Here is a 26,887-nt window from a genome sequence, read left to right on the forward strand (position 1 = left end):
CTCTCGATTCATGTGAACAAATTCTGGTTTTCTCGAGGTTACACGCAAGTTGTGACTGTAGGAAGGACACGAGGTTTGGTACAGCCCTACTGCTGATAGGGAAACGGTTGTGGGATCCATGATAGAGATGGAGAAGACCTTTTCAAGCAGGGAGGTGTCGTACAGGTGTGCCTTCTCTATGGAATGCTTTGCTGTAATAGCGAGAGATCTTATTTGGAAAGTCTTGGGTGAAAAGCTATAAGGGATTCTATTGGTAGAGGATTCGACAAGTTGTACTTTGTACTCATATTTGATCAAGTAAAGAAATGCCGCAAGGGGCGCCACTGCGTTTTGGGGCCAATCCATGTCCTTGTATTATTTGCAGGAGCACACTAGCTCCCCCTGTTTGTTTTCTTTTTCCAGGTTCCTATGGGTGATGAAGTGTTTTGTGTGCGAGTGTTTGTTTCACCGCCCGTCAAATTTCTGAAGGCCGGTTTCATAAGAGTATGGATGATATCACCCCATATAGTACTAATGCACTAAGACCCAAAAATCTGGACACCATCAATAGCCTCCATGCATCTAGCTCTCCAAATCTGCCATGATGTAATACTGGCACCAATCTCCCAACTCGTGTCAATCCTCTGTCTAGGGGGGGTGTATAATCAGAGTGAGGGACATCCTGCAATAAACCATGCTTGGCAATACCTCTACGAATGAAAATAGCAGAGTCTGTACCACTGCCCTCGTAGAAAAGATGCGGGCCAGCAGACTTGGAGAGCCAATCAACTGTCCCCCAAATCACATACATGGCGTGGCCACTCAATTTTCCCATAAGTTGGGCTATAGAACCCCAAATATGTTGTGCAGTGTTGCATCCCCATAAATGTTGTAAGGTCTCAGAATCTGCCGCACATCTCGTGCAGGTAGGTGCTACACGGAAAACCGATCTCCACTGAATGGTGGGGAGACCACCATGTGAAAATAACCAAAAGAAATGAGAGATCTGTCTCCTTCTGTATGAATGCCAAAGCCTATGCTAATATCTACGTTGTATCACTTGAGACATGTCATAGCTCTCCCAACGAGGCTTGAGAGTAGGGATCATATGCATATGTCGAGTGAGGAGAAGCCTGGCATTCCAGACCGTGAAACTGAAAAAGGGAAGGCTTTTCAATGGATCGAAGGCATCAATCCACTCCCACTCTCCTAGATCCCACTAAAGATATCTGATAGGACTGCCACCATATAGCCACAAACACCAAGACTTTTGGACTAGCTTTAAAGATGAGAGGTTATCCAAACATAGGGTTCGTTCTGCCAACCTAGACACCCTTCTGGACGCCAAGCATAGCACTCACGCTTGATAGATTATCCCTTGCTCAATGCTTATGGATTACGTGTGAGACATTTGTCCACAGGCCCTTGGATTGTGTGGAAAACAAGTTAAAAACATGTTATTTAATGATTATTAAATGAGTGGATATATTTATTATCAAACGGACTATTTATCGTTTGGGCCCCTCGTGAGTAAAAGGAATATTTATCGTTTGGGCCCCTCATGAGTAAAAGGATCATATGTGGGCGCTCATAAATCTTAGACATTGCCAAAAACGTAAGAAAAAAATCGTGAAGGAAAAATAAACGCAAAAAGCTTTCTGAGCTTCAACGCCATCTCTCTCTTTTTCTCTTCCCTACCGCTATAGAGACCCGTACTTGATGACGTGGTGTGCGCACTGCTGTCTTGCTGCTGCCGGTACAGATTGCACAGCCCTATACTGTACCTATACATCCAGTTACAATATAGAAAGAGAGAGTAGTTACAATACTGTTATGCTGGACAGGTGTCAGTCCAGTTAGTGAAGTGAAGGTATGCATGTTGTGCATGTATGGTGGAAACCTACTCTAACATGGATGATGTGGCGCTTGTCACAGGAAGCACCCATAAATTATCCTTGGTAATATGACATAAATTCCAAGGGTGGGATGGCTGGGGGGGGGGGGGGGGGGGGGGGGGAGGGGGGGCGGGCTTGGTCAAGTTCTCAAGTGTGCCTGTGGCTTTAAGTGGATAAATTATTTTAACCCATTGTAGTTGCTAATCTGGATAACCTGGTGCTTGTCACAAGAAGCACCCATAAATTCTCCTTGGTAATATGACATAAATTCCAAGAGGGAGGGAGGGGGCGCCCTAGTGTTGTGTCAAGTTCTCAAGTGTGCCTGTGGTTTTAAGTGGATAAACTGAGTGCCTTTATTTAGTGTTTAATCGATTAAAATAGTCATATGTGAGAACTCCCGATCGGTTACATATTGTGCCTCATCAATAAAAGTAAGTTAGGAAACAAGTCGCACTCTTGGGCCATAACCATTCTGTCCTGGGGATAGAAGAGAAAAGAAAACCACTTGCAAATGGTTCGAGTTCTAGCACTGGAGCAGCAGAAATCCTCTCTCCTCAATCAAGAGCCCACTCATTCACATAGATCTTGTCCATCCTAGCAAGGATTCTACCCACAATCCACCTGTTGGACCATGAGAACTGCATGCTAATATCTTGTCTCTCGAACTCATCCTCATCCCATGATTCTCTAGCTCTGAAAATTACTTAGAAATCCTCTCAAGCTGCCCTCTCTAAAGGGTAGACACCTCCTTCTCTTATGTCAAGATACTCTAGACAACATCAAGATACAAGTTCCCCCCCCTGCCCCCCGGCCCCCCCACCCCCCCCCACCCCGCGGAATAAAAGGTTGCATTCGAAAAGGTGTTGCTTGGGAGATGCTTACTAGTTTTGGCACATAAAGTGTTAGCCAGCTTATGCAATCAACAGAATCACCTTGATGCTCTCTCTCCTATGGCATTTAAGCACCCCACACAAGCCCTGAAATAATCCTCATGGACAAGGATAATATCTGTGGAAGGGCATACCAGTCCGGCTACGTCCAATCACACTCACCCCATCTCCTGTACCAACACACCGAATCAAGAGCTATCAAAATACCAGGAGGGAAGACAGAAGCGTAGCATGCCCAAGGCCATGGGAGCTCTGATGGTGGCTGACAACTGCAGCACTGGACTTGTTTCGTGTAAGATAGGAAGCTCCTTGAAAACAAGGAATCAAAGAACCTTCTAGTCCTGTTTCCTAAATCAAGAGACAAGTTGCTCAAACAGGAGTGTCGTGCAACCATTGTGCAGATGGACTCCAACACTGGATCTGGTTAACAATCCATTGTAGCCATGTTATTTTGAGATGAATCTATGGGCAACCTGTCTACAGCATCCTGTGGAATCATCTGCATATTTTTGGATACCTTTTTCCTACTAAAGAGTACAGTCCCCCATAATGTCATGTCAAAGCCACAAGAGCTGCTTCAAAGAGGTAGTCTCTTCTAGGTCTTAATCCTCATCCTCCCCATCCATGAAGCCTGAAAGTGCAACGAAGAAGTTACGAGATGAGGGAGAAGAACAATTAGAGGATGGTGGTTCAGATTGCATCCCAAACGCTACGGTGCGAGTAGGGAATTGAGCTGCTGTGGCTGGATTTTCAACCGTCTGCACATATGAGAGCCTAAACCGCCTTAGACACCCTCCCGCTAGATACTCTCTCTGATGGCAAACTAGACAGTATGTGGATGGCCGGCTACTTCCATGCCATGATCCCTTAGCCCAAAAGGGTCCTGAATTAAAAATGACTCATACACAAGGTTCCCCATTGCCAAGTGGGATCTCCAGCTAATAGACAAGTAGCCTAGTGGTGTGGGTTTGTGACTTGGGAATGGGGGGAGATCCTAAGTTCAAATCCCCGTTGGTTTCCAGGCTGCTTTGCAGCCACTATTCGGCCACAATTGCACCATCTTCGGGCAAGAGACCATGCCACCTCAGGATGGGCACCCAAGTTGCTACTACATAAGGATCTAGTCAGAAAAACAGAAGTGGGATCTCTATCACCAATCTACGGTCACTCCCATAATGGAAAAAACAAGAAAGCATCACCTTGGTGAGCCCATAAAGCAGATGGTGACTAGGAAAAAAGAGTTCATTTTCTTTGAGAGCCATGAAGTCATCAATCTCACCAATAATGGGGTCAAAAAACTTAACTCACCAATAATAGATCCAAAAAGTATAAAGCAGAACATATACACTATCGAGAGTGCCAAAAAATAACAGTAGGAAATGAGCCAATACGGTCCATCCCCGAGTCCATGCATTTTCATCATCATTCGCAGGTTGTATTGTTTCTCATACACCAATGATGTCAAGATAACCTGCATAAGAAACAAAGCAGCCCCGCTCAAGGCAGCAAGTCAACACCTTCAGACCCATAACAAAAAATTTGACATGGTATCAGATAGTATCAGATTAGTAGCAGCTGGACGAAATGCTTACAGGTAACAAAAGTTGGATCACCCACATAAAAAACAGTGGGCCCAAGAGAGAAGCAAAATCTAGTCTCAACGAAGTTTCGCCTTTGGGCATCTCTGATACGAACCACAGGGGTAATTCGGCATCAGGTCCCTGCAGCAGCCGTAGAAAAGCTTGTGCAGCCTGTGTACATGTTTGTCCAGCATTAAAAATCAACAGATAGTAAGTGAAAAATTATACAAATAAATTTTGCTAGGTGCACTCAGTTTTCTTTTTCCCATCTATAATACTCTCAGAGGCCAGTCCAGATTCAACAGCTCTTAGATACATGATAAAGCTAATTTTCAGCCCCAAATAATGAAGCATAATCCATAAACTAAGTAGGCAATCTGAAGCTATGCTTTATCAGCTTCTCAATTGTCCAATGCTGTGCATGCACCATGGTCCTTAACAGAAGTTCTCATTTCTTGAATTGTTTCTCTCTTCTTAGTACTCTAGTCAATCTACAGATAAGGTAATTTTCTTGGAAAAATTCTAGCCAAGGCCATCAGCCAGCGACTGCAGCCCTTCCTCCCCGACTTGATCCATGATACACAGATGGGTTTCGTTCAGGATCGGAGCAGTCTGGACAACATCTTCACTTTCTGGGAGGCAACCACTTCGGCCAGGTTGCAGCAGCAGGATCTTATTGTTCTTCTTGATTTTGAGAAAGCCTATGAACAACATCTTCACTTTCTGGGAGGCAACCACTTCGGCCAGGTTGCAGCAGACAGCAGGATCTTATTGTTCTTCTTGATTTTGAGAAAGCCTATGACAGATTGGACCGGAGATTTCTGGAGGGGATGCTGTAAACGATGGGATTTCCGCAGGAGTGGGTCTGAGGTGTTCTTGACTCTACTTGGCTTCATACAGCCAAGTTCTCATTCAGGGAGCCAGAGGCGACAGATTTCTACTTTCTCGCTCAATCCGCCAGGGCTGTCCACTAGCACCTTATCTATTTCTGTTTGTAGCCGAGGCCATGAGTAGTTTTCTCTCCGCTCAGGAGATAGGGCTCTAGGGACTTTGTCTTCCCATCCCCGTGCAGGGGAGCTGCTTGATTCCAAGTTCGCTAACACAACAACTTACGTGTCCGGAGACGAGGGGAACCCTGAGGCGATAGAGATCTTCTACCGTGCATCTGGAGCGCAGATCAACTAGCACAAGTCATGTGGATTGTGGGTTGGCTCATCGCCCATGTCATGTGCAAGACATGTGCACGCTGGTCCCAAGACTAATCCTGAAGGGCAACAAGATAAAGAACCAGTTTAGAGCCAGATTAGGAGCATATGTTGCTGTTGTGGGCAAGGAGTGACTAGTGGAGGACATTGAGGGGCTGTCAACCAGCGCATATATGAGAGGACACCTGTCAGCTGCAGCAAGCTTCTGGCTGACCGGCAGTCGGCCGGCAGTCGGCCAATTCACCAGTAAATCCCAAGGCCTATAAAAGGCATAGATGCTCAACGTTTTTGGTATTCAGTCCAGCATTGGGCTGAGTCCTAGATTTAGGTATGGATTAGGTTTTACACCTTTTCAAGAAGGCAGCCAAGGGCTGCAAGATTTGTGCACCTTTTTGTACCATATGAATATATTGAATACTCACCTGACTGCATAGTGAGCTGAATATGACTAGGATTAGCTTTTCATTTCAGTTTTTCTTTCCATGATACTCAGGACATGGACTTGTTGTATACAGATTTGTCTCATAGGCCAATCTGGCCTTCCGTAGACGTTAATATATCTTTTCTTTTCTTTTCTTTCTTTCTTTCTCTCTCTCTACATGCGTTTTGCATCCAAGATGGTGTTTAGGGCTGAAAGAAGACTCCCAGAGCTTCTACATGTAACATTGGTATCAAAGCATCAGGCTCAGCAAAGATAAACACTGATTTAGTCCCAGATGAAGGTGCGCAGGTGCAAGGTATAGGAAAGTGCACACGTAGGAGGCCCAAGGAAAGGAACACAAGACATGGAAGAAATTCCCAAGAGGTTGGTTGGTGGTGTTCCACAAGACCCAAGGGGAATGGCAATCCTATGAGTCGGGTGCCATTGGGGCACACCAGGAAAGGCTTTTAGGAAACGATTCTAGGGGAGGATGATCCTCCAAGGGGTGGAGTGAGAGTGCCAGACTCAATACTTAGGAAAGAAGACCAGAGACAGTGTTCAAGGACAAGGAAGAAATGGATAGGGGACAACATGGAATTGATGCACAGATCTTCATCAAAGTTGGAGTGGAGTTGGAGACTAGGCGGGGTTTTCAATGAAAAGGTTGCCAGGAAGGGAAGGATGACAGATTTGGGAATCCAGGAATGAAAAATGGGATGATGATAGTCATCCAAGAATAGAAATTGGAATCTTGTCATCAAGTTTAGCAGAGGGGGATGTCATGTGCAAGACATGTTCAGATTGGTCCCAAGACTAATCCTAAAGGGTAACAAGATAAAAAACCAGTTTAGAGTCAGATTAGGAGCATATGTTGCTGTTTTGGGTAGGGAGTTACTGGTGGAGGACATTGAGGGGCTGTCGGCCAGTGCAAATATGAGAGGACACTTGTCAGCTGCTGCAGCAAGCTTGTCCAGGACCTGCTGGTCGGCCAGATCACCTGTAAATCCCAAGGCCTATAAAAAGGCATAGATGCCATCGTTTTTGGTATTCAGTCCAGCATTGGACTGAGTCCTAGATTTAGGTATAGATTAGGTTTTACACCTTTTCAAGAAGGCAACCAAGGGCTGCAAGATTTGTACACCTTTTTGTACCATATACTGAATACTTAGCTCTCTCTCTCTCTCTTCTGTATGCGTTTTGCATCAGCATGTTCCAAGATGGTGTTTAGGGCTGAAAGAAGACTCCCAGAGCTTCGGCATGTAATAGCCCACTCCGACTTAGCATCCAGTTGAGGCTTTTCAGTAGATCCCGAGGGGAAATCCACTTCGTTATCTTGGATGCCAAGTGGACATCGACATCTCCCCAGAATAGCAACTAGCCCCTCTTCTTCTGAGTAGTCGGAAGCAACTATTATACTCGAGTTCAACCAAGCTTTGTTTAGCTTGGCGGCTCATGGTGGCGAACCAGCTTCTTCTTGCCACCATGTGGTACATCACCTCCTATTGGGCCTTCTTCTGGGCTTGCATTGGTCAAGTTCAACGGTTGATTCACACCTTTTTGTGGGTTGCCAGCGACCGACGGGAGGCTTGCCCAGGCCAAGGTGGCCTGGAGAGTGATCATTCAACCCACAACGCAGAGGGGCCTCGGCAAATCCAAAGCCGTGCCCTTTTGGGCAAATTGATTGTTCGTGGCCTTCTTCCTGGCTAGGATCTCCACCTGCACCCCGATTTGGGAAGCCCTTGGTCCCAGAGTATGAGATGCATTTTCACTGCGGGCTTGTGGCTTTAGCCCTGCATTTCAAGAAAAATGTGCAGCCAGTCTCTTGCATGGTTGGGATCATCTCATGCCGGCCCTTCAGCAGTCAACTCTTGTTGCCTCCGAGGAGCATCTCTACAGCCTCTGATCTGGAACCCCTTGGTCCATCTACCAAGTGGTCACATGTTGGGGGATCACCTGCACATATCTGGGGAGGTTTGAGCATGGGTCCCGCTAGGTCACTTGGAGATTGGCTTACGTTCAAACGTTAGCCCCCGAGGCCTAGGAGAGCATATGCCAGGGATCGATGCCACTCATGCGATACTATGGATTTGGCTTTCCATTGGGACTTGTGCCTGTGTGTACATGCCCAAAAATGCCTGGAGGATTGGTATTCCATTGGGTCTGGTACCTCATGTACTTGCCTGGAACACGTCTATTTTGGTATAGTCTCATGAATGGGGATTGTCCATACCAATGTTGCATTGCATAGCATCTTTATGTGCTTACCTGCAAAATTGAATTTGCATGTTGTTTTCATGCTTTCTTGACCAATGTGTAGTTCTGGGTAAGGGAACACCCGCCTGTGAACCATGCGTATGAAAGTGTCTGCTAACATGGTTATGTGGCATGTAACACGTGGTAAGTATTGGTCAAAAACTAGCCTTAGGAATTAGCATTAATTTATAAGTGAGTGTGTACACACTTTATTAAGTTTTGGGCAACCAAAACTCACTTATAAATTATGACCAGCCTTGTGTTCACACACACTAATGTCCCAAGGTGGACAAAGCTTAATGCCCACCGCCCAGACCTTATCCCCTGTGTTCAAAGGGAGCAACCAGCCATGTGTCGATCCTAGCTTGGACCCCAACTAGCTTTCCCTCTCTGCCTGACACCCAAGGTGGACATCTCATCATCTCTCTCTTCTTCCTCTCTCTCGAAGTTGGTGCCTCCTTTCATGAGGCTATATTGTCTACACTTTCCTCCTTCCCTACTCCATATCCAAGCTTGTAAGAGTGTGTTCCAAGCTTCCAAGAGTGATTCCAGTCCGTATTCACTCTCCTACACACTCCCAATGGCTGAAATTCAGCAAAACAATCCTTTTCTTTGCTGTAATTTCTGGTCTTTTGGCTAAAAACCCTGATTCCAGCCTTCCTTTCTCAAGTTGAACCATAGGGGAAGCTTTCCTAGGGTTCTCTGCATCCACTTGAAGACTTTTGTCTTGACGGGTCACGACAAACTAAAGATTTCAAAACTCCAGATGCATCCATCGAAGACTTCCACTGACATCAACTCTACTTGCAATTGGTAAGCTTTAATGCTCAATTATGGAAGCAAGTCACACGAGGGAGGAGCAGGACTCCATGTTCACATACCTTGTGTAGTGTTCTCTTGTCCTACGTGCTCTCTTGTAGATTGTTTCTACCATGTGTGGGTGGAACAATAGAGAGCAGATGGTAGGAAACACAGGCACTTGAGAGGGTAGTGATCTTCACTGACAACCAATACTGTATTCATATACATTGAAATCTAGTCAAAAATGCCCATGACACTATGTACTTCGTTCTCCCAAGATTAATATACACTACTCGAGGGAGGGGCTGACCATTCCGGCTCATTGTGCATCTTTTGCCAATTGAGCAAATTACATCTTGTATTGTGCTTATTGTCCATAAAATCTCAGTGCATTTAAGTGTATTGATTAGCATTGTGTTCAACCAAACATTCCACACGGACTGGTGGAATTACATTGGTATCAGAGCATACGGTTCTCTTTCACTTCCATCATGAAAGACAATCACTGCAAACACTAGCTATCTCTACACTCAAAACACTATGGACAACCTTATAGTGAATGTTGGAGATGCCAACACAAGAGATGGGGACAATGATATGCATGCTTGCAATGCTTTACAAGAAGAATATACTCATATTGTGCATACTAAGGAATAGGAACATGTGGGACAGCCGTCCCGTGGTAAAGAGAAAATGCAAGGAGGAGAATCCATAGCCTTAAGGGCTAAACTTACTCATATGTAGGCTCTTTTTATGCATAATTAGAAGAATCGAAGCTCTACTACCAGGATCCGTTGGTACATGATCGTTTGAAGGCCAAGAAAGCTGAATTGTTTATGGATCATGCCATGGCAATGATAACTCAAGAGTTGCACATGCAACCAAGGAATGCACAGGGACCATCCAAATTTGCGCATACAAACACTGTTTTCATAAAGGAGTGGGATCAAGGGGATCTTTTTCTCAACGAACCCCCCACATGGGCTCATATACAGGGACCATCCAAATTTGCGCATACAAACACTGTTTTCATAAAGGAGTGGGATCAAGGGATCTTTTTCTCAACGACACCCCCAGGCCTCTCTTGGCACCTTTGTGCCCCATATTGGTTGAGATCACCGTACATCTTGGGATGAGGTCTTGTTTTGTTCCAGCTTCGAGCCGTGATTTTGTATGATCTATTCATACTTAATAAAAGTCTCCTTTGTGCCAAGGGGAAACAGGCTGCCACCAAGTGCCTAAGATGTGGATTCTGGGGAGTTGAAGTCAACTTGGAAGAAGTCTCATCCAAGTAAACCGGCATCAAGAAATTGCACAGCCGGTTCCGAAGGCAGGGCTTCCGTAAGATAACGTCTAACTTGCGAACGGGCAGGGTGAGAGCCATAGACTCTCCCAATGAGAGTAGTCTTCATTTCTTTGTCAATGTCACTTTGGACGATGAGAAGCTTGTCTTGTGAGAAATTGATAGTTCTCACAGCCTGTGCGAGAGGAGAAGGATTGGCTAGGGTAGAAGCCATAATGCCCCAATCAAGGGTCAGGTGGCCAACTTGTCCCATCTAGCTTAATTCATGTTAGTGCTGCTCATCATGCTTTAGGTCATCTAGCTCATCCACTGCTCCTCACCATCTTTAGAGTATTGCCCAACCTCCACTATATCTCGTATTCCAAAGTCACCTAGCTCTTATTCTGAAGTTGCCTAGCTCTCCCATCACCTAGTCATTATTCTGAAGTTGCCTAGCTCTTCTGCTGCTCCTACACCAGGCTGAAGCCACCACCACTCTCCTCGGTTTGCCTCTTCACAAGTCAGCCTTCTCCACCGACGTGGCTCCCTTCTTCTCCAGCCTGACGATGCAACCTCTACTTCGACCTTCATCTGCCCTCACCACCCAACACAGATCCTTCACGCTTTGTCCCTGCTGTTTGTTACGGTCCTCAGCGCCCTTTGCAACATGTTCGCACCTGAGGGGAATGACCTGCTGACATGTCAAGTTGTTGAAGTAAAAATTTCATACAGTTCTGAATGAGGAAGCGCAGCTTAGGTGGAAGGAGAGGAGCCCAAAGAAAAAATGAGAGCGAATGTGGTGTGACCGAAAGCGATGGCACAGAGGATGGAGGGTCAGGAGAGTAGTGTCCCTGCTGTTTGTTACGGTCCTCAGCGCCCTTTGCAACATGTTCGCACCTGTCCAGGCGAACGACCTGCTGACGTGTCAAGTTTGGTGCCATCCGCACCGATCGGATCTTTACCACGTACCTCTACCTTGTGGCTTATCAATTATCTATGTATGCCTTATGGCTACGCTTGGTCTTATTGCCTATTCCCCCACCACCCTGCGCTTCTTCGCTTCTACCACCCGCCTTCATCACCGGATCCCCCTGTTTTTTTATCTTTTCTTTTCTTTCCACCTTTGCTTGGTACCTAGCGCCCCCCCACCCCACCCCCCCCCCATCATGACAATTCTGCTGCCATGGCACCCAGCGTGGACTGATCTTCTACAAATCTTCTTTGTTGTGGGTTCAAGAGGTGGGATAGGCCTTCTTCTATAGATGCTGTAGAAGGAGTCAATTGTTCAATTGTTGATCGGCACAATGGGCATTGGGCACTCAATGAAGAAAAACCACAGGAGATTGGGCTGGATGCTACACTGGAGAACGATTCTTGCTACCAAGTGAATCGATGACTCAACACATCATCCTGCACTGGCCTACCTCGCTAACACCTGGGCTTGGGCTTCATCAACATCTCCTTGGGCTGGACATAGTACTTTCAAGTCCCCTCTTGGATGGAATTTTGCATGAAAGCATTTCTGTATTTTTCCACTCATGTGTATAATTTATGTTGGTTGTAAAGGATGGGCTTAAATTCAAAATTAACCATGTTGTAGGAGAAGCTTGTAGGAGCCATGTGTGGCATGGTGCAGTAGATTAGGAACAAAGCGGGCGGAGGATTTGACCCGCTCTTGGCGCAGCAGGGAGAAGATGACTTGGTAACACGATTACTCAAGCATGACTCCACCTTCTCATGCTCACATTGTTGACAATGGTCATCTTTTGTACTTGGATTGTGGTATTCTGGTGGTATACACATGTATGGGAGCTATGTACATGTTTTCTGATGGTTGTTCACTGGGGCGGTGAACTCTTAACACCCGGGGCACCTGTAGAGGGGTTGGTTTGCCCATTGTAATGACATGGTTTTCTAGTTAAAATGTAAAGGAAGGAGGTGATGTGTGTGAGCTAAAGGGATGATAATGCCTTGAGAATATTGTATAAAAGGGGCACTTTCCCTCATTCGAAGGATCAATGCAATTTTCTTGTTTTGGCTTTGTTCCTATCCACTCAAACTTGCTACAGGTAGGGCAAGTTTTTGGCAATCCTGCTGGGGAGGAGTGAGTTTCCATCACTCCCCCTCCCCAGGTCCCATCTGGCTGTTTGTTACGGTGCTCTGCGCCCTTTGCAACATTTTCGCACCTGTCCAGGCGAACAGCCTGCTACGTGTCAAGTTTGGCCCCATCCACACCGATCGGATTTTTACCACGTACCTCTACCCTGTAGCTTATCAGTTCTCTGCGTATGCCTTATCGACCCCTCCTGCCTATGCTTATCACTCTTACGCTTGGTATCATTGCCTATCCCCCCCACAACACTGCGCTTCTCCGCTTCTACCACCCGCCTTCATCACCGCATTCTCCGTCTTTTTTTTCTTTTCCTTTCTTTTCACCTTTGCTTGGTACCTAGCACCCCCCATCATGACAATTCTGCTGCCATGGCACCCAGCATGGACTGATCTCTTCTTTGCTGTGGGTCCACAAGGCGGGATCCATCTTCTTCTATAACTGCTGTAGGAGTCAATTGTTCAATTGATGATCGGCACAATGGGCATTGGGCACTCAATTTAGACAAACCACAGGAGATCGGGCTGGATGCTACACTAGAGAATGATTCTTGCTACCACATGTAAAGTGAACCAATGACTTAACACATCAGGCTGCAGTGGTCTACACCTGGGCTTGGGCTTCATCGACATCTCCTCTTTGGCCTGGACATAGTACTTTCAAGTCCCCTCTTGGATGGAATTGCATGTAAGCATTTCTGTTATTTTCCACTCATGTGTATAATTTATGTTGGTTGTAAAGGATGGGTTTAAATTCAAAATCAACCATGTTGTAGGAGAAGCTTGTAGGAGCCACGTGTGGCGTGGTGCAGTAGATTAGAAGCCAAGGGGGCGGAGGGTTTGACCCACTCTTGGTGCAGCAGGGAGAAGATGGCTTGGTAAAATGATTACTCAAGCATGACTCCACCTTCTCATGCTCGCATGGTTGACAATGGTCATCATTTATACTTGGATTCTGGTAGTCTGGTGGTATACACATGTATGGGAGCTATGTATGTGTTTTCTGATGGTTGTTCATGGGGACGGTGAGCTCTTAACACCCAGGGCACCTGTAGAGGGGTTGGTTGCCCATTGTAATGACGTGGTTTTCTGGTTAAATGTAAAGGCAGGAGGTCATAAGGCAAAGGGATTATAATGCCTTGAGCATATTGTATAAGGGGCACTTTGCCTCATTCAAAGGATCAATGCAATTTTCTTGTTTTGGCTTTGTTCGTATCCACTCAAACTTGCTACAGAGTCATTCTGGATTTATATGAGAGGTAGATGTAACAGGCATTTGTTTGCTGCCCATGGCCTCTTCCATAACACGAGATGCATTAGACAGCTGCAGAACACGGAAGGAGTGATCCACTCAGAGCCTGACATGGTGAGGACGATTGCCTCTGATTTTTATTGCCGCCTATTACATGCAGAGGCTCACTCCCCTCAAAAGGATAGGCCACGCAGCAGAAGGTTTGGGAGTCCTTGCCTAGGCTGATTTCGGATGACATGTGTGCACTGCTTCATGCCCCTTTTTCCGCAAATGAGGTCATACATGCAATTCAGGCATTACCACATGGTACCTGTCACTCACAGGGATGTCTTGGGGATGATGGCCTCTCTCCCATGTTTTTTCATGAGGTTTTGGGATGACATTGGGGATGTCTTGGGGATGATGATGGCCTCTCTCCCACGTTTTTTCCTGAGTTTTTGGGATGACATTGGGGATGCGATCATTGTGGCATTACAGGATATGTGGAACATGGGCTCTATGCCTCCTGTTCTTACCGAGGGTCTTATCCACCTCATCCCTAAGGGTGGTGATAAGGGTAGCATTGCCCAGTGGAGGACTGCATACAAAATTCTTGCCAAGGTAGTGAGCATGAGATTGCAGCCCTCCAAGGAAGAAGCATCTTTGATAACATTTCCTTTTGGGAGAAAGCTTCCCGCCACTTCTGCATGCGGTCAGATCCACCCTGCAAGTTGCAACTTTCCCCACTAGCCACGGAGGCTATGTATGATATCGAGCCAAATGCTCCTTATAGACTCAGTTAGCGGAGTATGGGTACCCTCACTGGCTTCACTGCATCTAGCTCTCTAGATGTGTCAGGCTGCAATGCTACTACAAATCTCCCATCTCTGGAAAGAGGCTACTCACAAGTGATCTGCAGGTGGGACTGGGACTAGTACTATTGAAATGCAATGGTGAAAGACCTGAAGGGCTAGCCCTCCCCCTTCCTCCTTGTAAGCCCTGACCACCTCAGCCTCTGTGGCCCAAGCGACGGTGCCCCATATAATGATCCGGGTCGAGGCCCTGTCCATAGTGAAGATGTAGAGAATCCACTGCCAAACCTGTTGTGCCTTCGGGCAATCCTAAAGACAATGTCGCTGATACTCCCGGGGGTAAACCTTGGACAAGCAGTTGGGTGATCTCCAACTGCCAACCAAGTGCAGACCGCCAAACTACTATGTGCTAGCAACCAAAGAAAGAGGGTGATCTTTCTAGGCCGAAAACTGTCCCAGAGCCTTTTCCAAAAATCTGAGAGGAAACACTGTGAGAGGCCCTGTGACTGCCACTATAGCTCTCTAGAGCTCTCCTCTAAGGACACCTCATCTCTGAAAGCACTGAGGCCCCCCTAAACCCTGAATGTTCCATGAGACTATCCACAGATCAATCTCTGTGTGAGGCGGAACTCATGGAACTGCCCTCCACTCGAAGAGTCTTGGGCAAGGGTTTAGACAGGGAATAATCATAATCCATCTTGGGACGAAGGCACACAAAGTGGGCGTGGATCCTGTCCTCAATGTGACACCACTATGTCCGAGCACGAGAGTATGCATACTCTGAGCTCCATCAATCGCAATGGAGGTACCTGTAAGAAGGGGGGAGAGGTACTACGAAATATGCATGAAGACAAAAAGCAGCACCTCCAGGCTAGAGGTCACCGTCTCTCCGTCCTGGTCTCTATGGGCTGAGCCTCCAAGCTCCATCCTAGACAATGGCCATAGATGGGTGAGTACGTCGGTGAAGCGAAGATCGTGAAGATGATGGGAGAGCTCAACTCCCTGTCCCTGGATGGCGGCATCCACCAACTCTGAGTCCCGCTCCGTCCCTGGAGTTGCACTCATGGAGTTGCACTCAAAGGGAAAGAGAAGATCATCGCGCCATTCTTTGGCATAGAGGGTTTGGAATGGTGAAAAACCACACATATCCGAATAGGGGCTACTATCTCCTCAAACATATATGTCCCTTCCGCCGGAAGACATCGGAAGAAACTATAATCCGCAGGCTGCCACACAAGATCCTAGGGGGGCCACCTGTGGACTCTAGCGCGAGAGCCCTCACCGGGGAAGTGGCAATGGTCATCTCAACCAGCTCAAAGAAACGGTGAATCAAGCGGTGAACGGAACTCGCCAGCTGCCTCCGCTCCGGGTCGGGGGCTGCTGGGGGTCGACGGGAGTGCTCTAGAGAGGTGGAGGGAGAGGGAAGGGCAAGTTCTGATGCGGCAGACGAGACTGAAGGAGCTCCTGCAGGGGTAGAGATGAGGGCGAGGATGGAGGAGGAGGGGGAGGGGGCGGGGGGGCAGAGAGGCCGGAGAGGGGCACTGCTAGGAGAGATCCATCGGAGAGGAAGGCTACTAGAAGAGGCTCACCAAGGGTTCAGTGGGGTCCTCACCGGGGGCTCAGTGGGGTCTACCGGCCTCACTAGGCACTGAGAGGCAGGGGAGGAGTCCCGACGGGGAATTGGCCGCCAAACCGGAGGGGCCCACTCCGTGACTGGAGGGGGCCCGTGGCGAACGGGTAGGTGCTAAGATAAATGCTCAAATGGTTCTTTGACAGAACCGAATCCTCCTGTACTCTGCCAGCCTGGCGCACACCGTGACGGCGCTCAGCCCTGGGGGGGGGGGGGGGGGGGGGGTCTTGGATGACCCTTCAGGTGATGGGATTCCCGAAGCTAGAGGAGGAAGATGTTGTTGCCTTCTATTCCATTCAATCGGGATGGTGGATGGAGAGATGTCATGTACATGTGATCACACTTGGATCCGTGATCCTTCCCCAGTGATGGCTACTTTTTTTTTTTCCAAAGAAGAGACTTCTATTAAATATGAAAAAATATACAAAAGGGAGATTTCAAACCAAACTAGGTGGAGATCTCAACCAATCGGGTGCCTTGTGTTGCCAACAAGGTCCCATATGAGTGGAAATGAAGAATAGACCATGATCCCACTCTCTCATAAACTGGCCACGCTTTCTCTCTGCGGCCCTCTGATGGCTACTTTTGCTTCATGGTTCCTATGGCTATGTGGTGGATGCCTTATCAGATCTCTACATTGGGACCCGGGTGCGTGGTGGAAATGGGTGATGTAACTAACCCCATGAGGAGCATACCTTTCTTTAGCTACACAGTGCGTCATGTTAGGTTGCTCATGCTTGGACAGACCCACAGCATTCCCACTCTTATGCCTAACTGGGAGGTGTATGACATTACACCCTCCATTCAGAGGAGATTCTGGTAGAGACTATGGCACACATACAGGAGGGGCCAGATATCCTACTTCTTCTCGCTGTTTCTACACGGTGGGTTGCCGACCAACCAATAGAGATCTATCTTTGGTGTGGATCCCTCTTGTCCTATATTCCCAGCTCCATTCGAGAGACAATGTATCATTGCTTATGGAAGTGCAGATGAGCACCAAGGATCTGGGTATCTGTAGGCCAGCTCTTGGGCAGATTGAAGAGTGATCCTATCTATATTACCTAGGGTGCTATTGCATGGTTGACTAAGTCTGGCTCACAGCTTCTCTTTAAGGGCAGGGAAGTAGAGCCTGTTATAATTTTCCGTAGGACGAGGAGATTTTGGTCTTTGAATTGGCTAACGATACACAAGAAAATACCATGGTTCCACTCTCTCATAAATCTACTGCGCTTTCTCTTTTTTTCAGGAAAGAGACTTTTATTAAGTATGAAAAAAGGCATACAACAATCACGGCTATAAGCCGGAATAGAATAGAACATCTAGAAGATCCCTGTCTGAGGACCTCTGCTCTCTGATAGAACTAAGCCTAATGATCCCCAGTAGCCATGACCTAAGCATCCTTGTATGGGGATAATTTTATGAAGACAAGGTAGTTGAGCAATCTATAACCCAGAAAACTGAATGGAGAGTCAAAGGTATGATGGTAAACCGATGCCTCTAGAAGGTCTAGCACACAGTCAAACATGCAAAGAGAGGGAGAGATTGAAAATCCTAAAAGGATCACATATATTGATGAGCCCAAAATGCTTCACTTGCATATTTAGGTATCTCTTTAAACAGAGACTTTAGCCTGCAAGAGGTGTCATTTTAGGGATATGAAAAGTGTAAGGGTACTATTCATGCCGAGTGCCTTAGAAACTTCATCAAACCTTTGGTCAAACAGAGAAGCATGTTAGAAATCATTGCTCCACACCAGGAGCCATTCCACAATTAAATTCAACAGATTCCAGCATGTCATACCAGCATGTTAGAAATCATTGCTCCACGCTAGGAAGCATTCCACGATAAAATTCAACAGATTCCAGCATAAGTCATACCAAAGGGGACCTACCAGGTTCATTGATCGAGAAACCCGAACCAATCCCGGAGGTGCATTTCCTGTGTCATTCTTGTAAGTAGCATTATACCCGATGGTTACATCAAAGCTTGTTGCTGATGTGGATGCAAAATCATATGCTGCAAAGACAACCCACGTAGCATATATGTTCAGCACACCACACCCAATTATGAAGTAAATCAATATCTTCTAAGCACAAGACCCACCAACGGATACTTCATTGATCTGATTGCTCGGATTTCCATTTCTAAACCCTTCATAGAGCTCATTATTTATCATGTTGTAGCTGTCTCTCCACAATAGCTTTGGTTCAATGCATTGAATGTCTGGATTCCAGAAGATGATCCTTGGTATTAAGATTTTCCAGGACTTAAGATTATTATGGCTTCAAACAATGAAGATTTAGAACAAAATGGAGGATACCAGTAGCTAAAGAATTTGATCCAAGAGAAAGTGAAACCACAATGCCGCCAGGAGGTTGTGCTGAGCAATTTGATAAGAGAACATATAAATCGTGTGGGGAGAGTATTGCCGGTTCAATGACATTAGTAGCATAGGTCCAAGTAGAGGTCCCCTAGATTTTAATAGAAATCACTTGCAAGTTAGTGGTTATACACACACAAAAATTGTTGTGCGTGTACACGCACGCACCCATGCATAGAGGCACACACACGCATGGATGCCAGAGCATTGCTGATTCAATGAAATTAGTAGCATAGGTCCAAGAAGAGGTCCCCTATATTTGAATAGAAATCACTTGGAAGTTAAGAGTTCAAAAGGTTTATTCTTAGCAGGAAAAATTCACTGGTGGACAGAAAAAAGGGAAAAAAACCATAATATCATTTTTTAAAACTGATCCAACGTTCCCTCTCTTACCGGAGTAATATCTGAAAGCTTCACCAAGGGATCTGAGGAGTTGGAATTTGATTCTCGCAGTAGAAGTGATGCCATGTCTGTTATTACAAAAAACAAGATATTTACAAGCATTCATCCCCTCAAAATTTATATAGCTAAAAATTTACTTGAATTTTTACCTTATGAACTTTGATGCACAAACCTTGAGCAAGGGATTGGTTTCGACCCGTGTACAGGAACGACACAGGGCACGAGCCATTATCTCTACAAGAAGAAGCAGGAAGATCTCGAAATTCAGAGTCCGATTCACTGACTGCACGGTACTGAGGTGCAGGAACTTGCAAGAATGCTGGCCACATTGATGGTGACTCAATAGCACAACTTCCTGCTTGAGTTTGAGTCGAATATTCTATGCCACACTTCTTTTCACAGCCAGAAGTGCCATTTGTGAAGGGTATACACTCACAACCACATTCGTACTTTGAATCTGAAAAGACTTTATTTATAGCCACTTGAAGCACAAGGAGGAGGAGACACAGAAGAATTGGAAAGGAGATGATGCAAGCATTCGTCTTCACGTTTCGTTTCTGCATAATACATTGTGAACTACCGTTAGAATATTTATTTCTCCATAGGCTGCTACCAAGAAAATGTATAAGACCAAGTTGAAGTTATTTTTGTTCCTCCCTCTCTCCAATGCCATTCACACAGTTGCTGTCATTCAATTCGGCTTCCATGGACCCAGCCATAATAGATACAGATCATAGATATGTTCCGCTGACACGCAATAAGTTTTCCATCATGGCACTCCAGATGTCAAGTGCACCTGGTGCACTTGGGTGGCACATGTAAATATATATACTATAAGTGCAAGTTTTGGGACAATCTTTTTGGTTAGAGATGTGCACTAAGCAATTTTTGTGGGCAGTCCCACAAAATTTGTGACCCACCTGAATTTAAAGTGTTTACAACTGTCCCACATAGCTTGTTAGGCCAAGTTCCCAGCGATGGACGCATGTGGACAGGTTTTGGACCAAACAGCTTGGCAGCCAAGATGGACAAATCAGACAAGTTGGAAGGCCTACCAGAATGCAAGGGGCGCAGATGGCCCCAAAAATAGGCCCACACATTCTCCACTCCAAACATCCAGTAATTCAGCATCTAAGAAATCAAGCGCCTCACATCAAGCATCAGTGCATCACACAAGAAACCACTTATCAACGTAAATCATCCCACCAGCCAGGAGCCTACCTTTGCAATCAGCCTACTCAGTTCAATGTAAATCATCCCTCCACCAGCCAGGAGCGTACACTTGCAATCAGCCTGCTCAGTGCACTATCGTTCTTACATTGGTTTTCTGGATCTCCACAACTCGAAAGGCAGCTTACCAATGTTGTTTGAATTCTTCCATGGAATTTGTGTGTGACCAGGAGATGTCTGAGAAAGCGGTCAATTTATGGAAAGCTTGCTTCTAGGCTTTGGCAAAAGCATTCACTGAGGGTCATAAGAGGGCAAGGCAGTGCGGGAGGAAGAAACCAATGCACACTTAAGAGAGCCCTGTAAATGAACTTGAAGGCATCTTCTACCAAGGTGATCGGTTGCAGAGGAGACGCGAAGGTTGTTAGCGCTGCAGTCAGGCTTGTTGTGCAAAGGGAGATGTTTTACCAGGTTGCTTACTAAAATATGTCATATCGGGTCAGGGTCCGTGTTTAGAAGCAATTTCTGGTAGCAAACTTGCTAGCGTATTTTCAATAAACTGGTACTAAACTTCGTGTTTTCGATAAACTTGACACTAAACTTTTTTTCTTAGCAGTAGATATCATCATCCCTAGATGGATGGTTGTACCTAGAGAATCAACTAGGTCTTGGAGGATCTGTTGAGAGCTAATGTTCGTAAGTGGCAACAATCAAGAAAGTTACTTGCTTTTATTGGAGTTTAAATATAATTTGTGTAAGCATTTCCCTATGGATTGTTTTGGTTGAATTAAATCATGGGTTTAATCTATTGTTTTCAAGTACAATAGGATAAAATAAAACACCAAATGTGGCCTTAAATGCAATATAAACCAGATAACTTAGTCCACCCAATGTTTCATGTTAGTTGATTGAAGAAGTATCTTCATGAGGATGAGAGCTTAGTTGATGGTTTGATCGCTTTGCAAGAGCTTGATCCAGTTGACTAGGGCCGCAAGAGAAAATCTTGGAATGAAGATAAAGAACCTTGTAAACCGGCCTCGGTCTTCAGACGAAACCAAAGGGCGGTGCAAAAACAAACTTACACACAAAACACTTCAACACCTTTGAGGACCAAGAAAAGGAAAACAAACAGGGGGAGCTAGAGTGCTCATGCAAACTATACACAGACACAGATTGGCCCCAAAACGCAGTGGCGCCCCTTGCGGTATTTCTTTAATTGATTATAAGAGCTTTGATTACAATAAGGCTGGAAACTCAGCCGTCACAGTAGAACTCCTGAAGCCTACAAAGACCCTGCATCATGGCTTCATATCCACTCAGCATCCACAAATAAGTCCAGCCATTGTTCACATCAAAAGGCTCTCACACATTGAGTCTGCATAGAGAAGCTTTCTCCCATGGTCAGGGCTGCCACAACCATCCACAACCTCTCACCCTATGAATAGCATCACACCCTGACACATCCAGTGCTTCTGCATCACAACACAAACTCCCAAACTGTCTCCCAAAAGAGAACTCGCATCACAGCACAGCATACCATACAATCAACACACTTGTACCAACCCTCTCTACCTTCCAAGGGTACTATCCATCTCTGTCCCCTGTCCCCTGTCCAATCAGTAGCAAGGTTGTACCAAACATGTGTCCATTCATGTACCTTCTGCCTACATGTGACCTATCTCCTGGAGGACCATAAACATGTTTCCTCGAGAAACCTACGACCTGTTTCCCATGAAACCCTTAGGCCTGTTTCCCTTTGAAACCTTTGTATTGTTTCCATACAGAACCATTCACAGCACCATTCAACAACAGTGCAAACAACGGCATACATCTAGTTACCTGTTCCCTCATGAAACATCTGGAAACTTAGAGATGCCCATAACTGTAGGTCCCTCTGTTTCTTTCCAGCAGGAAGAAAACAATCTACTCCATGAGCATGCAGCCATGCGAGCTTGCATCAGTCCCATGCCAAGGAACACATTCAAGTGACCTATACTTGTAGCCGGAAACCCAAGCACATAGCTGAATTTGCAGCCAACCAAAAACAGCCCATAAACAGTCCTTGAACTGATCTCAAAATAGTCCCGGAATTGCTCATGTTCGTAGCCACATGCACTACCACGAAACAGTCCATAAACCCTTTCCAAAACAGTCCCGAACCAAAGAAAGAGAAGCTGAAAGTTCCATCAGTTGAACGCCATCAACATGATGTCTGTGTTCATGTGTTCGGAACCACCAAACACCAAGCTGATGCCCCGCAAGTGTGCAGGAGAGAGAGAGAAACCCACACGGCTGTGCACTACCCGCAGCCGCCTAAAGCCCTGCGTCTCCTTCCAAGAGAGGGAGAAAGTGAGAGGAAGAATGAGCGCAGTCCAGCCCCCAGCTTTTCCACGAGAGAGGGAGAGCACTGACCAGCCTTCCGACAAGCAAAAGCTCCTGTAGGCTGTGCGTGTACTGCAGCCGGCTCTTCCCAGAGAGAAAGCACACGCTTCAAGCTCCAGCCTTGCCCGCCTTGCTTTTCACCAAGAGAGAAGAGTATGCAGCCCTGTGTGCCTGCAGTCCAGCCCTCCGTGTGCCAAGCGAGAGAGAGAAAATGAAATGAAATGAAATGATATATTAACGTCTCTAAGAGGCCATAATGGCCTATGAGACCAAAACTAAGAGTACATCTGAAGTTGGTGTCTCATCAAAGAGAACAACTAAATGAGACTAAAAAGTATGATAAACTGATTGTCTTATAGATATGAGAACATAATTGTAAGACTCCGAGATGATACGGAGTAGAAAATACTGGAAAATGTATATAAGGTAGATCCATGTATGCTGATCAGTTGAAGTGTTGCCCTCTCCTTAGATCAAGTATCTCCGCCATGGGACTGTGTAGAATGTAGAGGTCGTAGAAGCGAGGTAGGCGCCTCTGATGCCGAGCAATAAGGGCTCTAATCTATGTAGGCATACCTCCTGATCCTTCCAAAAAGATGTGCTATTGCAATCCAAATCCTTTGTGCCTCTCTGCACTCCCATAAGCAATGGTAGACTATCTTTGAAGCACCTACACATCTCCAGAAGATAAGCTGGGCTAGTACCAAAATAATCGATCTCCATTGGTTGGTGTCAACACCACCATGTAGAGAAAGCCAAATAAAAGAGGAAATCTTTGTTTCCCTATACGACTGCCACAACCTCCGCCAAAAAGCTCTCTGAATGTCAAGGGTGATCCCATAAGCCATCCTCTATGCATAAGGAAACCTTTTCTTTCTTCTCTCCCTCCTCCCTCTTGAATGGGAGGCCAACTTCAAGAGGAAGAGTCAAAATTTTAGGTTTCTAACCCCAGATAGACATAATCCTCTACTCTTTCATGGATTTCTACATGATGGCAAGGGTTTGATCAATTCTGTTGTTGACAATTCTTCCAAAATATGAAACCCTAATTTTCAAAAACCCTAATTTGCAATAACCCTATATCTTATGAAATTCTAATTCTATAGAAACCCTAATTTCAGCCGGGAGTGCTATGAAGTATTCTTTCATCACATTACTTCAACCTAAAGCTGGAAGGTGACTGTAAATGGCAACAACCGATTCTCAGGGTAAGAGTTTCTTGTGTCTGCTAAACCTACTCTACATCCACATTCTTGACCAGTAAGGTTTCCTATGTCTCGGCCTAGCACACACTTGGATGTGTATCGATGCCAGTGGAGCATAGCTACTTGTGGCAAGATACTGGGATTGGGGAGTGAGGTCCTTCACGATTGAAGCTGTGGATTCAACCTCTACAACAACACAACATGTTTGAAATTGTTTTCATATGCATGAAGGTCATTGAAAATCTGCCAAGCATTGCCCATGGAGCTTGTATGTAAAATTCCTTGATAATACAAATCATATTACAAGGGGTCGGCCCTTTCTGGCCCTATTGCACTATCATTTCAATTTTCAACATTGCTAATTGTTTTCATATGCATGAAGGTCATTGGAAATCTGCCAAGCATTGCCCATGGAGCTTTTATGTAAAATTCCGTGATAATGTCATTGTGCAAGACATGCACTAGCTGATCTTAGATCTAGTCCTGAAGAGGCAACAAGATAAAGAACCAGATAGGAGCATTAGTTGCTAGATTTGGCAAGCGATTGACTAGGGACTCCTGTCGGCTGCAAGGACACCTGTCAGCTGCAAGGACAGCAGTCAGCTGCATCAAGACTTTGGCTTTTGTCCAAGAGTTGGCCGACTGCTGGTCAGCTAGTTCACTAAGTCACTCCAAGGCCTATAAAAAGACACAAGTACTCATCGTTTAGACTATTCAGTCTAGCATTGGGCTGGATCATAGCCTAGGATTAGATTAGGTATTTTACTACCTTTTCAAGGCAGCTTATGGCTGTAGGATTTGTACATCCTTTTTGTACCATACGAATATACTGAATACTCAGCTATGTCTCTCTCTCTTCTGCATGCGTTTTGCATCAACATGTTCCCAAATGATATTTAGGGCTGAACGAAGACTCCTATAGCTTCTACATGTAACATCATATTACAAGGGGTCGGCCCTTTCTAGCCCTATTGCACTACCATTTAAATTTTCAGCTTGCTAACTTGTTTTGTGTTGTGCCAATTCACTTTGTTTATGAGCATTAATAGTTTAAGTGTGTCAAGATTGTGCTCAACCCTGACCGGTGGAATTAGATTGGTATCAAAGCCTAAGATCTTCCTCCTTCCTGTGTGGAAGATGATCCTATCTTGCATACACTAACTGCTAGTGTTTTTAAGCATTATGGCCAGCCATGCAGGTAGTGGTGTGCATGTTTATGCAAGAAGACAAGCTCGTTTGATGAACAGATGGGCGATAATGTACACCATGGTATACATGCCAGAGTGCAGAATACCATGCTGAAAATGTATTCCATGTATTCCCTAGTGGTTATGCACAAGAGGGACAGCCGTCCCATGGGAAACGACAAGACCATGGTGTCTATGTACATGAGGGACAGCCATCCCATGGCAAAGAGGTGTGGTGCAAGACACTAATGAGCAAGAGAGAATGCATGCTGAAAGAATCTCAAGAGACAAGTTCATAAAAGAGATGCTCAATCGAAGAGTTTGCAAGAAGATCTAGGTGTCAAGCAGGTTTTGGATGCACAAAGGCAAACTGCTATCATGGATGATGGTGTGGAGACTGTTGCATCGCAATTGGATGCGAACCCAAGAGAGATTTCTCTCTCTTTCCTATATGATGCCCCCTTTTATCACAAAGGGTCTTATCCACCTTGTCCCGAAAGGTGGGGACAAGATCAATATTAGACAGTGGAGTCTCATTACTCTGCTTGGTTTTGCTTACAACATCTTAGCGAAGGCAGTAAGTATGAGGCTTCAACCTGTTCTTCAGAGAGTTATTCATGATACACATAATGGTTTCCTCCAAGGAGTATTTTTTATAACATTTTTTCATTCTAGGGAGCTGTGGAGTGGGCTAAATCTAGCCAACAACCCCTTGCCATTCTTTTGCTAGACTTTGAAAAAGCTTATGACAAAGTGGATTGGGACTTCTTGGAAGGCAAGATGGCACGGATGGGTTTCTCTCAGGAGTGGATCACACGGGTCTCATCATTCATGCATGTATAGGGAGGCCCTCAGCGTAGTTTTAGCCTGCGGGGGGCATGGTGAGTGCTTTTAGATCTCCCACTCCATGAGGTAGGGATGTCCCTTAGCTCCACTACTTTAGTAATGGAGGCTATGAGCAGGTTTCAAAGAGTTACCCCAGGGATCTCAAGCCTCAAGCTGCCTCTTCGCACAAAGGAGAAGTTACTAGACTCTGAGTTAGCAGATGATATTGCTATGTTTTTGGAGGGTTCCCAGGCATGCCTTCGTGCTTTTTGCATTGCCTTGGAGATGTTTTGTTTGGCAGCATGTGCCTCCATTAATTGGCACAAATCAGCAGGGTTTCGGATTAGCGACTCTCCACAGACATATTGGGGTTTGGATGTGGGGTTTACCTGGATTGAGAGAGGATACACTACCAGATATATTGGCTATCTGGTTGGCATTGACATCTCGCCTACACAGCAGTTCGCCCCTATGCTCATGAGCATTAAAAGCAAACTTTAGCATTGGAGTAGCAAGAAGCTGGATTTGGCCTCTAGAGCCTTGGTAACTAGCCAAGTGTTGCTAGCGACTCCTTGGTTTGTCACGTCATGTTGGGTGTTTCATAAGGGATGCATTGGTCAACTTCGTCGGCTTATTCGGAACTTCCTTTGGTCGAGATTAGATGGCACTGTACACACCAGGCCAAGAGTGGCTTGGGATACCATTATTATGCCTAAGCAAGATGGAGGATTGAACATCATTGACACGGATGTACACTGTAAGGCTTTACTTTGTAAGCTGGTAGTCAAAGGATTTCTTTCGAGCACTGAGCCTTGGAAGGACTTTCTTCTACAGCAGCAGATTACAAGGTGCATTCCGATTAGGCAGTTGGACACAGATGGGTGGTAGATGTAACGAACATTTCTTTGCTTCTCACGGCCCATCTCATGCCAAAGATAGTGTTAGGCAATTGCACGATTCACATGGCACTCTTCACTCAGATCCTCTTATGGTTAGACAGATTGCCACCGATTTCTATTGCCAGCTTCTTAGTGCTGAGCCGCATTCTGATTTGAGACACAGGGCACAGAGGAAGGTTTGGAATGCATTGCCATATTAGATCACTAAGGAGATGTGTGCCGCTCTGGATGCCCCATGGTAAGTGTCCAGGGGAGGATGGCCTGTCCCCTGTTTTTTTCATTACTTTTTGGGATGAGATTGGGGTTGAGATCACATCGGCTTTGCAGGAGATGTGGGACACAGGTTCTA

At 45.7% G+C, this 26,887-nt stretch overlaps 1 protein-coding gene across 3 annotated transcripts in view; it reads right to left on the reverse strand.

Moving 5' to 3' along the window:
• Nucleotides 1-26,887, reverse strand: part of LOC147622370 (ABC transporter A family member 8-like) — a 117,480-nt gene that overhangs the window by 86,226 nt on the left and 4,367 nt on the right. For 2 of the 3 annotated variants that reach the window (XM_086823490.1, XM_086823488.1), the window contains exons 2-8: nt 19,046-19,430; nt 18,865-18,941; nt 18,412-18,562; nt 18,195-18,314; nt 17,983-18,107; nt 4,357-4,515; nt 4,073-4,235 (exon numbers count right to left, since the gene is read on the reverse strand). In XM_086823490.1, coding sequence (XP_086679616.1) covers nt 4,073-4,235; nt 4,357-4,515; nt 17,983-18,107; nt 18,195-18,314; nt 18,412-18,562; nt 18,865-18,941; nt 19,046-19,430 — 1,180 coding nt within the window. Of the gene's footprint in view, nt 1-4,072; nt 4,236-4,356; nt 4,516-17,982; nt 18,108-18,194; nt 18,315-18,411; nt 18,563-18,864; nt 18,942-19,045; nt 19,431-20,094; nt 20,281-26,887 lie in introns of those variants that run through there. The other variant, XM_086823489.1, reaches the window with a different exon arrangement.

The sequence above is a fragment of the Cibotium barometz genome, chromosome 29 (genome assembly GCF_041138505.1).
Source record: "Cibotium barometz isolate CiBa-2024 chromosome 29, ASM4113850v1, whole genome shotgun sequence".
Classification (NCBI taxonomy): domain Eukaryota; kingdom Viridiplantae; phylum Streptophyta; class Polypodiopsida; order Cyatheales; family Cibotiaceae; genus Cibotium; species Cibotium barometz.